Consider the following 14,412-nt stretch of genomic DNA (forward strand, 5'->3'; position numbering starts at 1 on the left):
ATTTATTTCACTATTGTTATGGTGAGTTGGTATTTATCTTGGGCGAACTTGTAAATGTTCGTATTCACGAAGCCCCCTTCTCAAACATATTGTTTATTGATTAACAGCTTTTTTTGTAATTTTGTAGTACTTCTGTTGCAATATGTTTTCTTGCACATTTTTTTCTACAAGATGGCGGCACTGATGACTGATGCCACCATCCATTCATTCCATGGAGCATAGAAGTTATACAGTGTTTATCAAGAATTAGTTATGTTTTTAAATTTCAGGACATTTTTTTTATGAGATGTGATTTTTATACCTCTGATATGATTTATATAGATTCTTGTTTTTTTGTCTTTTTGACATTTGCGTTATTCTTCTTGCTACTCCATTTCTTGGTAATATATTTTGCATTCTCTTTTGTAGACGTTATAATTGTCCTGTAATGTTCAACTGACTTTATGCAGGTTGCTGTACTCATCTAAACGGCATTGTTTATGAATGAGTTATGTTGGCCAATTTTATTTAATAATCCTGCAATTAATTTACCCATTTTTCCCCCCCCCTTTTTTTTTTTTTTTTTTTTGCTTTTCAATTTTGTTGAAACAGTAATACAGAAAATGCTTATGATCAAGCTGCATCAAACCTTGTTGCTGGCAGCAATTTGGAACAGTCCATCCAACAGATTCTTGATATTGGTGGAGGGACATGGGATAGAAACACTGTTGTTCGTGCTTTGCGTGCAGCATTTAATAACCCTGAAAGAGCTGTTGAATATTTGTATTCTGTAAGATTGCTTTCCTCGGTTGCTTTTCTTGTATGCTGTCCTTTCTTGAGAAATTTGGCCTTTAAAACCAAAAAATAGGCATCTTTGTTGTGTTTCTACAATGCCTAATTAAAACCTTCCAAGAGTATTTTGGTCTGGAGCTTTGCAGTTCAAGACGTTTATGCCTTAACTGTGATGTTGAGTGTTAATTGTCAATGTTCCCATTTTATTTGGAAGTATTTCATGGGCGCTTCTGCATTCCAGGCGCTCTTCATTCTTGCTGTGGTTGGGGTGTGGCATCGTGAACAAGCAAAATGATACCACAAAATGTTGGACTACTATATCTTGCCTATATATGTATTAGAGTCATTGAGACATTAATGATTAAAGGAGCCTTCAAATGGGGATGCATATGTACTCTGTAAATAGTTCAATTTACCTGGGAATCTATACCCCATTTTCTTTGCATGTCTATCTAGCATTTGCAAGCCTCGTTGACGAGAAGCAGAGTGATGTTAGAGAAGGCCATGATGGAATTTTTATTATTGATTGTGATACAAAAGATAAGAAGTTGTTGTAGAGAAATTATGCAAGAGCTAAAGAAAAGAAGTGATTGGATAAGAGTTGAATGATAGCTACTTAAAAAAATAGAAGGCTTAAATGAAGAAAGCCGTATGAGAGGAGTAAAAGGTAAGAGCTTATCATCAATGGGATACCAAGGGAATATCTTTTTTTATTCCACGATCAGTTATCTGTAGGACATCCCAAGGTCTACTATTTATCATAGTTGCCATAAATTTATGGGCTTTCTAACTTTATTTAATTTGAAATAATTACATGCATATTCAAAATAATGAATGTTCTTTTTACATTTAATATTTGACAAAATACCAAATAAGTCATACTAATGCACATAAAACTAATTACTAATAATTTGAAGTAAGCATCTAACATTGCATCAATTGCTTTGGGTTTTGAAGAACTCTACTGCAGAGAGTTTAAAGGTTATTGGAGGAAGAAATAAAGCCCCTCAATTCGATTGCAGAGCTAGAGAAATTATTGTCAAATAAATATATTTAAATGTACCTTTTTGAAAAGGTGGTGAATTTGAAATCCAGGAAAGAAAATCTCAACGATATTAGTAGTTGTTTATTTATTTATTTATTTTTTTTAATTTGGGCTATTAAATAAGTTGAGCATTTGAGTTTGGTTGGTTTGGTTGATTGATTAGGTTTTGATAGCACTTTTTCGATTGAATTGGGTTTGCTTGTGTTATACAATGTTCTTGATTGGTTAGTTTTAAGTGGAGTTGATTGTATGATTGGTTTTTATTTTTACCTTTTTCTTTGAATGGATCAATTGTTCATGTGAAATATAATCTTTCGAAGTAGCTGATAGAAAAAGTTATGGCTTTTGGTTGTTTTGAGTTAAATTTTGATGGGAGGTTTGTTGAGGATATTTTAGAATTGTTTATGGATTTAAATTTAAGAGAAAGTTGAAGATTTTGTGGATCTGGTTTTGAATATGGATTTGAATTTTCAACTTAGAGAAGTTTTGGGGAGGGGGGTGGGGGAAGGATTAAGATAGCTGTCAGGTAGGCATATAGAATTAGGAAGATCGAAGTTTGTCTTTTACAAATGGAGAGAATGCATGCTGCTGTTTAATGCATGGGTCCAGGTATTGTAGTAGTATTTTTAGCTTATGTTATTTTTCCAAATATAAGGAGTGGGAAACTTGTCCTATGTTACTGTTAGTGGAAAATTTGGACTAGAATTTCATGTGGGGTAGGGATATGAGTTTGGACTATGAGATTGGAGCTTGGTGGAAGAAGAATACATGAGCTCATCATATCATGGATTCTTTGACACACATTTTCATTGCATTGAACATCTTAGAATCATGAAGTTTGGTTCAATATCAATTGATAAAAAGGCAACAAAGCAAATATTTTGGTGAAGTTTTGATATCTTGATTGTTGAGAAGGAAATAACCCATTAAAAAGGGAAAATCAGGGATGCAAATACTAGGTGGGGATTGACAATAGAAGAATGAATGTCTCAAAGAAAGGTATGTTGGAGTTGAGAGAAATAAAGCATGAAGAATTCTTGTGGTTAGAAGGGAGGAATCAATCCCGAGATGGGTTGCCAAAGGCTTATAATTCATAATAATGCATATAATTTCATATATCGTTAAAATAAAAATAAAGACAAGTATAGCGATAAGGATAAATGAATTTTTTAGCTTTAGTAATTGATACAATTACTGATATGGACAAACAACCTAAAATAATTGATTAAAAATGATTTTACCACAACACAAATAACCAGAAGCATGATTTTACCACGGCAAAAATAACCAGAAGCATCTCACACTACTTTTGATTGTTGAGATGAATTAGTTGGCCACTTTTATTCTTTAGACCGCTTGATAGAATTAGTTTAGTCTTGCATGGTTCTAAGGAGAGTTAGTCCCGTGATCGAGCTTAGTGGAGGCTTCATAGCAATTTGATAAGATGTTTTTTTTGCATATTTTGTAGTCGTATGAAGGAGGGCGTACCCATTTCGAATTTTTGAAAACTTTTTTAATGTGGAGAGGGCTAAGTTCTTAACAACTCAAACCCCTTACTGAGTGATGTTCTTTTGTGAGGAAGGTTATGTTGTTTGCTGCAAATTTTCTTCAACTTCTTCATATATTTTTCCATGCTCTTACATTCAGTTGGGAAATTGTATGGTTTTAGTGTTTTTATGGGGACTTTCCTAGATGCTTATCTAGATATTAAATATTGAGAAAAAGCACATTTTTGCTATATTTTTCTCGAGTTTGGCCTGTCAAAGTGGCAGGAAATAGTGGGGGAGTAGGAAAATAATTTTTATTTGTGCATTATGAAATTACTAGGATATAATTCAGTATAACTCAATTCATTTTTCACATACTAGAAAATGTCTTGATATTTATTATTTTAGTGATATATGATGAATTGTTTCATCTTTTTTCAACTCTCACATGCCAATATATATGAACTAGGAACGCTGATATAGAGCACGAATATGCGGACATGACACATCATTAAAAAATATTTATTGCTTTTAATGTATTAATGTAAGTGCTATAATCACAATATCTATTGTCAATATTTTCTGTCAAAAAGTATGTATCATGTAAAGAGCTCAAGGATCAACAAAAAATAATTCAAATTGATGTACTATTACATTTCAATATTTCATCAAATTTTCTTAATTTTCAACAACATACTGAATTCAATATTAATCATTGCACATAATTTTATCAATTTTAAAGTTGTACTAGTCACAAAATACCAAGAACCCAAAGGAAAATATGTAATTGTCAAGAGAATTACACAAAATGTGAAGACAATCATGTATCATTAGTTGGATGTAATGCACTTGACTCCATAATCATTATCACCACTAATACCAACTCCCTTTTCGATAGTAACGTTCTCATCGTCGGAAAAACAAAAAGATTAGTCTGAAGAGCTGCCACATTGAGAAAAACACAGTTCATTATCATGGCATGCCCACTCATTTTATGCCATTTCTTAGCTGTGACCAGCTTTAAAAAAGTCAAGAAAGGGGGTAGAGTGTTGAAAGCATTTTGTTCGGCAAGGAAATGTTGTTGATATCGAAGGATTTTTGAAAGTGTTATACTTCGCAGATGCAGATGCTTGATTTTGATATCTGAATAAACATACAACATTTCCATGGAAACATTTTTATTGTGGGAAAAGATGAGGAGCTACTTGGTTGTTTTTCAGATGGTTCAAGCAGTGCATGACCTGTTTGGATGCTTTTCCCCATAACCCCCATAAAATATAGAGCTCTTGTGTGGGTCATCCTACAGTTGCTTTTTATTCTCGACACCCTAGACATGTTTTGTGAGCTATTGATGTTCTTCCTTGAGGCTTCTAACTTTAGGCATTACTGTGATAGTCACCTCATCTGATTATCTTAAAATAACCTGATGCATGATATGGGACATAAACATGTTACATGCATCCAATAGTTTGGCAAATGCATATTTTTTTATTTGTTTTGGTTTTTATTGTATAATTTTCTCTGTGATTGTCTAGGTTTATCCTATCCTTATAACATTTTTTTAGTTTGATAAAACGATCACCATACTCTAGTTGGGAGAAAACAAAGAAAAATCAATAGCAACTTGGCGCTTATTTTGCAAAAAATCAATCTACGTTGCCTCTCTATATATTAATTTCGACAATTTTCTCTTTGGTTAATAATCTTAGGGTATTCCTGAGCAAGCAGAAGTCCCACCTATTGCTGGATCACCTGACGGCGGCCAAGCAACAAACAACCCTCCCGCACAAGGTGCACCAGCGGCACAGCCTGCCATTCCGTTAAGTGGTCCCAATGCCAATCCTTTGGACCTCTTCCCTCAGGTATACCTGCTGTTAATTATCTTTCCAGCACAACCTTTTATAATGATTTCCACTACTGGTAACATGCACTGTTATTATTGTCATCTGATAGGGTTTGCCTTCCTTGGGAACTAATCCTGGTGCAGGAAGCCTCGACTTTCTTCGCAATAGCCCTCAGGTTGTGGTGTAAGATGTAAATCTGAGCTAAACTATAAATTATTATGTAACCTTGGGATATTAGTTTGTGATTTGTTTTTTGCCTTTTTTTACCTTGACAGTTCCGAGCACTACAAGCCATGGTGCAAGCAAATCCCCAAATTCTGCAGGTTTTATTTATTTATTTATTTATTACGAAACATGCTATTTTTTATTCCTTTTCTATTTTTAAGATTCTTCTCTTTTGCTCACAGCCAATGCTACAGGAATTGGGCAGACAAAATCCACAGATTATGAGGCTTATTCAAGAGCATCAATCTGAATTTCTTCGATTGATTAATGAGCCGACAGAGGGAGGAGAAAGCAATTTACTAGGGCAGTTAACTGCATCAATGCCGCAGGCATTAACAGTTACGCCTGAGGAGCGTGATGCCATTGAGCGAGTGAGTTTTCATCTCTTCATGCTATAGTTTACAGTTATTTAACAAGGTACTAGCGCATTACTTTCCATCTTGCAGCTTGTCGGTCGAGTTGAGAAATTTTTTAGTTTTAATGATGGTTTTCGTAACTGCTAGGATTTTAGGCTTTAGAACAAAGCTTTTTTTCCCCTTGGACAGCTAGAACATAAGGTGTTCTTTATTGACGACTTGTCCATGATGAATTTTTTTCTGTGCTATCTCAGTGGAGCGAAAATGAGTTGTCGTCTATATCTAAATGGAAAGCAAAAGTTCGTTGAGGCCAATTGGTAGGAATGCCTCACGCTATGGCTATTTGTTGGAAGCCGGTAAAGCCAGTCTATATTGCCTACAGTGCATTACCGCACATTAATAACCAGTCTGGTGCTACTTGTCATAGCTGCTGCTATTGTCGACAGTATTGCTCCTCTCAACTTGCCCCTGCACATGTGCACTCATACTGATTTTCCTGCTTATTAACTTTAGTGGAGTTCTTTATGGAGTGTTTTGTTTATTCTTTCTGTGGAGAAAGGCCAGGCATAAAATCTCTGCAACTTATGGAACCAATGTGGCAAGGCTTTAGTTTGGGACGTATGCATCTCTACGTCTTTTCTGACCCTTGCTTTATTCTATTAATCTTAGTAAATGTGTCCCTTCCAATTAAAAGGTTTTCCGAGGACAAGAAAATTTCTGGATACATCACAACATGATTTTCAGTGTAAAAAATGCTTGATTTTGAAGCTAAAAGCGTGAACACCTCTCAATATTTAACTTGTCATACTGTTGTGAGTGCAAAACAAAAGTTATCTTTAATTGTGTCTAGGTTAAATTTGTAGATAGAACATTGACCATAAATTTCTTTTTTCATTTTTTGAGGAATTAGGATCTATTTTAAGTTAGCACCCCACCCTTGTGGTTAATTAACTCTTTTGGTGATGAGAGATAATTTTCAATTAAGGCTAATTAATAGATGCTAAATGCTTAGAATATAGTAGTAGCGTTTTTTTTTTTAGTCTAAGAAACTTTGCCTCTTAGTTAGACGAGGCAGCCAACCCTACTTGATTTAATAATCTATATCCAATGAGATATGGAGAATTCAGGTTAATATTTACATATTTTTGTCCACTTTTTCCTAGTAGTTGGCTTTGTGTCCCATCAACTGCACTCTATAATTCATTATTCAGGGGATTTGGGTTATTGAGGAACTTGTGGGATCCTTTAATGAGTTTTATGTCTTGGTTAAAATTGTAGATAGAACACTACCCATAAATTTTCTCTTTTTTTGAGGGCTTAGGATCTCTGTGGTTAATTAACCCTTGTGGTGATGAGAGATAATTTTCAATTAAGGTTAATTGATAGATGCTAAATTCTTTGATTATAGTAGTAACACTTTTGGTTTTTAGTCTTAGAAAGTTTGCCTCTTAGTGAGAGGAGGTAGTTAACCTGACATAATTATCTTTATCAGCTACCTTGAGTTGCATTGTCCAATGAGATGTCTAGAATTGAGGTGAATATTTACATAAGACGACTATTTTTATCCACTTTATCTAGTAGTTGGCTTTGTGTCCAATCAACTGCACTCTATAATTCATTAATCAGAGGATATGGGTTATTGAGGAACATGTGGGCTCCTTTAATGAGTTTTGTGTCTAGATCAAATTTGTAAATAGAACATTGCCCATAAATTTCATCCTCATTTTTTAAGGACTTGGGATCTATTTTAAGTTAGCACCCCACCCCTATGGTTAATTAACCCTTTTGGTGATGAGAGATATTTTTCAATTAAGACTAATTGATAGATGCCAAAAGCTTAGAATATAGGTAGAACGTTTGGTTTTTAGTCTAAAAATGTTTGCCTCTTAGTTAGAGGAGGTAGCCAGCCCAACTTTACTTAAATATCTTTATCAGGTATCATGAGTTGCATTGTCCAATGAGATATGTAGATTTGAGGTGAATATTTACTTAAGGCGGCAATTTTTTGTCCACTTTATCTATTAGTTGGCTTTGTGTCCCATGAACTGCGCTCTATAATTCATCATTCAGGGGATTCGGGTTATTGAGGAACTTGTGGGCTCCTTTGATTAGATTTGTGTTTAGGTCAAATTTGTAGATAGAACACTGCCCATAAGTTTCATTATTATTTTTTGAGGACTTAAGATCTATTTTAAGTTAGCACTCCATACCCTTCTTGTGATTAAAGATAATTTTCAATTTAGGCTAATTGATAGATGCTAAATGCTTATAATAGTAGCTTTTTTGGTTTTTAGTCTAAGAAAGTCTGCTTCTTAGTTAGAGGATGCAGCCAAACCCGCCATGACTTGAATATCTTTATCAGGTACCATGAGTTGCTTTGTCCAATGAGATATGTAGAATTGAGGTGAGAATTGAGGTGAATATTTACATAAGGCAACAATTTTTTGTCCACTTTATCTAATAGTTGGCTTTGTGTCTCATCAACTGCACTCTATAATTCATTATTCAGGGGATTTGGTTTATTGAGGAACTTGTGGGCTCTAGTTGTGAGGTGCCATGCTACAATGAACTTCCCAGTTAGAGGGTAGCAGTTATAGCTATTTCTTTTAATAGTGTCATTTGATGGCAAAAATACATGATGAATGACCTGTCACATTCTCCTTGGTTTGAGATTTTTGAGAATGATCAACGATATGAACCTGATATGAAATTGACCTTTTGTAATTTAAGGTCAAATTTAAACTAGTCGCCTTTGATAAATTATTGTGAAGGATAGATGGATTATTGTTTACAGCATAAAAGCATTGAATTTTATTTGAATGCCTTAACTTCTACAGCACTCCTGCTATTTTTGATTTTTTGTATTTTTATTTGAATTTGGGCCCAAAATGATTTGCATAGAATTTGTGAGCTTCTTGAAGTTTTCTTTACATTTATCACGACTATCATTGAGGTATTTTGATGATTTCATTTTATTACTTTGGTGGACTTCGTTGACTTGGCTCTATCTTCGTACTTTCAGAGGATTGGATCCGTGTTATGGCTTTGAAATTTGTTTTGAAAATTCATTGCCTTGCTGACCTTATCAACTGTGTTTTTTGTACAAATTGAATCGAGCTCTGTAAGTTGAACTCATTTTTTGTATTTTGCAAATTTGATATTATCGAGAGTTTCATTGTAAAATGAATTTTCTTTGTATAAGAGATTGGTGGCCCTATGCAAATATAAAAATGAAATATCTTGTTGTTTTAGACTTATTGTGTATTTGCTTATCATGAAATTCAAGGCTTGTCTGACTTTTGAGTTTAGGCTATAAATGGTTGGACTCGAAGTACAAGTTACATGACCCTAACAGATAGGGGTAGGGCTACACTAGCAATAGCTTACATACAATATCACGATGAATTTGATTTTTGAAATGTTGGCTAGATTTAAAATTGGTTGCACCCCATTTAGAAATATTGCATGCTTTTGGAGGCAGTGGAAGTTTGAATGTCTTAGTTTAGTATGTACAACATTCTTTGACTTAAAGTTCAAGGATGGTTGTCGAAACGCATAGAAATTTGCTTTATTTAATAGACTTGAACACAATTTAGAAAACTTGCATACTTTTCAAGACTCGGCTTATGAGGCATTATATGAGTTGAAGATTGCTTTATGGACACACAGAGTTAAAGGAAGATTAAGTCCCTGATGAATACAATAGTGCAGGAAACACTAATATTATTGATGACCTGACCATCATCTCAACGTAGCCTCACGATTTGATTGCTTGTCATTGAGTTTATAGCAACAGTAGGAACAACGCAGTGTTATGGTTCCTTAACCATTGTCCCTGGATGGCCACGTAATTCTAGCATGTCCATAAATATAACTCCCACATTCCCACACTGCTTTGCTTGCTATACCAGCTATCTGTTTATTATTAGAGGCATTTGCATACTTAGTGCACAATTTTTATTAATTTACATTTCTCATACCTAAAGGTCCATATTTACAGAACTAGCACTCAAATTTTTAATATCCGACAAAAAATATCACTATTACCACTTTTTAAAAGTACATCTTTTCATGCATACGTGTAGAAGCACCAAAATGCTATGTATGTAAATATGAAAGTTTAGATGCGAGGCATGCAAATACATCAGAATTGTGTGCTACGTATTTAAATTTTTCTTATCATTATGACTTGTCTGCTGAATTCTTCAAAGGATGGCTGGTATTTAGAAGTTTTAAAGTGAATTGTCTACATAGGATTTCTTATAGAGTGAGTCTAGTGAGTGCACTCAGAATACCGCCATGTTGCCTTTAAACACCTTATTCCTTTTCTAGAACAACGCCCGGTGAAAATTGAACCCATAATGTCCAAAATTTGGAGATGAATACCCTTAAAACCACATAATTCAGAAAAGCCGAACGGTTTCTATTTAATTTGCAATCATTTTATGCCTGCATTTATACTGTTTTGATAAAATCATTGGGTGAGGTGAAGCATGACTGATTTTCTCTTGCTGCTTTTCGTTTATGCCATGCAATTTTTTGTGGGAAATTTAAATAAATACTACATTTTTTATGGAATTACATATCTAACACCTAAAGTTAAATATTTACATTTATAACTCCCTGTTTTTCTAAACCTATGCATAAAAAGATGCATATGACCTCCAAAAAGTTAAGGAAAGTGGTATTTATGATGCGCTGTTAAAAATTTGAGTGCTAGGAATGTAAATATTAAAGTTTAGGTGTTAGATATGTTAATACATAAGAATTGTGTGGTATGTATGTAAATGCCTCTCCATCTCTTCTCTGGTACCATAAGCGCAGATAATTGTCTAAGAAAAATTTTCATGTCAGCTCGAAGCAATGGGCTTCAATCGAACGCTTGTTTTGGAGGTTTTCTTTGCCTGCAACAAGAACGAGGAATTAGCTGCAAATTACCTTTTGGACCACATGCACGAGTTTGAGGATTAATCGCCTACAATAAAAAGGTATTGAACGACTGCTGGATGCAAATATTCGTGTCTTGTGGTGTCGTGTGGATAATTATGTTCTGGAGTCTCGGATCGTTAGATCGCTCTTTGGAATTCTTCCACCCTCTTCTCTTTTCCTGTGTTCTAAAATTATTAATGTTTTATACACCGTTTATGGTTTGGGAGGATGATTTTGTGTATAAATTACCTTTATGTGCATCGTTCCATGGGATTAATTTAGCTGTGCTTTCTTTTCGGGGATGTGATTTTTCATTCATTTATTTTGTATTTGATACCTTTACAATGACTTATTAGATGGCTATCCCCATGTTTTCATGGACCGATTTAATTTGTTGTTAAGCTCTCTTATCATCTAAATGGCAACTAAAATTAGTAATTAAATAATTCAAAATCTGTTTTTTAAGTATTAAATGAGCACAATTTTTGCTACATAGTATATGAAATCTCATGCGTCAGGGTCTGTTTGGGGCAGCAGCTGCAAAATAATCTGTTGATAAGCTGATTAAAAATAATTTATAGATAAGTTAGGTACGGTGACTATTACAAATTTTTATTTTTTGAAAGAGTCAAATCGCAGACAAAAAGTTGTCACTGCACCTAGATAGGTGTGGTGTGAAAACACACAAACAGTCAAAACACAGTTTATCTAAATAGCCCAGGTGTGTTTTCAAAACGCCATCACACTAAATAAGCTGCCTCAAACGGACCATTAGACTTTAGTTTTTATAAAGTGATTTTGGGCACACAAGCTTTCATCCATATTAATTCAAGTAATTATTCGACTGATATTTCCTGACTTATTATGTGTTTGGGACATGTTTAGGGTAAAGCTGAGCGAAATCGATTTAGCATTAGTTTTGGAGAAAGCTTGTGAAGGTAAATGTTTTTAAAATTTGGTGGCTCATTTCATTTCTTTAGAAGTAGAGAATGTAATGTAGATTATAATATATTGTTATATGGAGGCTTATCATAAAGTTCTAAATGAAGACCATCATGAGGTTCAAAGTAAAAACTCCTTAACTCTAGAAGTCTTCAAAGATGATTGATCATTAATGTTTGGAAATTAACTCTTTCATTTTCTTGAACTTTGGAGTATTTACAAATAATTATGGCTTTCTTTGTTTTTTAATTATTGATTAATTTTCTATTTTTTATGTAATCACTCAGTTTAAATTTGAATTAGAATATTTTACTTCCCCAAAAGTAATATTAAATTATTCAAATATCAAGTAAATGAAACTTGTGAGCTATTATTAATGAGTCATTGAAAAATCAATGTGGATACCTTGATGAGGATAACTAAGCTGACACGTCGGAGTTGGCTGCTGGCACAACCGGGTGGTGCCTTATCGCAATGCAGGCACACGCGTGGTAGTGTTCGTGGTGGTGCTTTAGGATTCCAATGACTGCGTCCAAGATCAGAACGAGTTTTTATTTTCTCACATACCAAAATTCTATCTTGCAGTACATTATACTTGCATTCTATTTTTTAAGTTCTGAAATAAAAATGAGTTGCATATTGATTGATATGCAATCCTTATTTATGACTTAAGAAATTCTAAATATATTTCAGATTTTACAAACATTTATCATACATTTTATTTGCATCAAAATATTGAGTTAGTTAATGATAACCACAAACATGATCTGAGACTTAATGTGCTTTGTTTCTAAACTTTTTATAAGTACTTCAACGATTCAATAATTAATAAATTTCATTTTACATTCTGATCCAAAACACGAAAGATGGTGAATTAAAATAAAAAAAAAAATTTTTAAAATGCTTAGGTTAGAATTTATGTGTTCCAAAATGTTAAGTCTCCAACTATTTGAAGCTGTTTTGTTGGTGCTTTATTTTCCAAGTCACTATCTTACTTGATTATTATTTTATTTCTTTTAAAAAGTTTGCTACTGTACGCTTGCTGTTATGAAGCTATTGTCCAAATATTTCAAGAAAAAAAAAATAATTTTCTAACACCCTTAATAGCCTTTAAAAAGTTAATTTTTTTTTCACAAAAATTTAACAATTGTCCCTCTCAGATGCATCCCAAGGCTTTGTTTGGAGCACTTTTAGATTTCTACTTTTAAGTTTAAAATCTCATTCTCATCTATGTAGGGTTTCAAATAACTTTTCTCAAAATATGAGAAAGTTGTCATTCAAAGAAACATTATCTTTAATTTATTTTTTACAACAAAAGTAGTTAAGAAATTGTCCTAAATAAAGTCTAAGTAGCCAACTAGACACAAAAATATTTGAAGTCTTGTTAGGGTGGATATACTTTTCCTAAAGGTGACGACAGAACTGTTGTGGGAAGTATTATTTCTAAAGATGTTATGGATTTTATAAATATCTTAGTACTTTTAATTTAATTAGACGTCAGTTTTTTATAGCTATTATGTTTTAGTAGGCATAGAAATCAATTTTTGAAGATTATGATTACTACAATGGCTCTCCATTATTACATTAGTTGACATCTTTCATATGGTGATGCTGATTTCAGTAGTATGGATGAAAATTTATCAAATGTATTTTCTGATTTCAGTAGTATGGCTCATCCACTAAAGCATTCTCATCTCAAGAACACTTAACTCAATTTTATGCTTCTCTTTTAAAGGCTAACATTCTGCACCATAAAACATTACAGGTATCACCACTAACTCATAAAATTTTTCTTTAAGCCTAAGAAGAACTTTTCTATCACACGATAGGCCGCATGCATTCCTCTATTTCAACCAACAAACTTGAATTCTACTAATGACATCCCCATCTATATCACCATCATTTTGAACAATAGACCTGAGATATCCAAAACATTTATACCTTTTAATAATTTGATCGCCTATAGTTACAACTCCACCACTAGATCTACAATTATTAAAATTACATTCCATGTACTCAATTTTAGATGTACTCAAATAAAGACCTTTAGACTCTAATATAGACCTCCATAATTCATTATCCTCAACTCTTTTCCCTAGTCTTATCCGCAAAGAACAAACCCCCATCAAGAAAAAGTAGAGATAGGAAGAAATTTCATAACAATAAAATAAATATAAGGATAGAAGGTACCAAAGAATGAAGAAATGCAAAGAAAAATGCTAGTGATCGAGCTCTTGCCAGAGAAGAATTTATAATGCATCGCTTATATAGACGATGAAGCTCGTGCGCTATTATTACCATCACCAAGGACTCCTTCCTCATTTTAACAAAGTGAAACTACAGATTGCGTAAAAATAAGGGCGTGCTTATTCAAACGCACCCACATCGTGGAAAACAAATGCGATGAATCACTTTTTCATGCCGCACAACCGTGAAAAAACTACGCCAAATCGCGAAAACTTTGTTATCCAAACCCACATGGATACAAAATAAGCTCCCACCACCTTTCTAAATGAATAGCAATAACATTAAAAATATTCTATTAAGATATTACATAAAATAATAAAATAAGCTTAAATACTTATTTATAATAAACAATAAATAATAAAGAAAGAGTTGTCTGTACATGAAGATCAATTTGGGTAACTGCAATACGGATATCAATGCAAAAATAAAAAAAAAATTGTAATTAATTGAAGAGATGGAAATGTATATATGCGAGAAATTATTGCATACAGACACTGCATGCAGAGATGCATGCGGTGTCCGATCTACACCTTAGATCACTGTGATCTACGGTGAGGATGCAATCA

The 14,412-nt window shown here is 33.4% G+C and overlaps 1 protein-coding gene across 2 annotated transcripts in view; it reads left to right on the top strand.

The window, feature by feature from the left end:
• Positions 1-10,959, top strand: part of LOC110026740 (ubiquitin receptor RAD23d-like) — a 46,526-nt gene extending 35,567 nt beyond the window's left edge. For both annotated transcript variants that reach the window (XM_020727833.1, XM_020727843.1), the window contains exons 7-12: positions 592-769; positions 5,013-5,165; positions 5,257-5,322; positions 5,423-5,470; positions 5,555-5,743; positions 10,583-10,959. In XM_020727833.1, coding sequence (XP_020583492.1) covers positions 592-769; positions 5,013-5,165; positions 5,257-5,322; positions 5,423-5,470; positions 5,555-5,743; positions 10,583-10,699 — 751 coding nt within the window. In that variant the 3' untranslated portion in view covers positions 10,700-10,959. The remainder of the gene's footprint in view (positions 1-591; positions 770-5,012; positions 5,166-5,256; positions 5,323-5,422; positions 5,471-5,554; positions 5,744-10,582) is intronic.
• The last annotated feature ends 3,453 nt before the right edge of the window (positions 10,960-14,412 follow it).

The sequence above is a fragment of the Phalaenopsis equestris genome, unplaced genomic scaffold (assembly GCF_001263595.1).
Source record: "Phalaenopsis equestris unplaced genomic scaffold, ASM126359v1 Scaffold000002, whole genome shotgun sequence".
In the NCBI taxonomy this organism is placed as follows: Eukaryota; Viridiplantae; Streptophyta; class Magnoliopsida; order Asparagales; family Orchidaceae; genus Phalaenopsis; species Phalaenopsis equestris.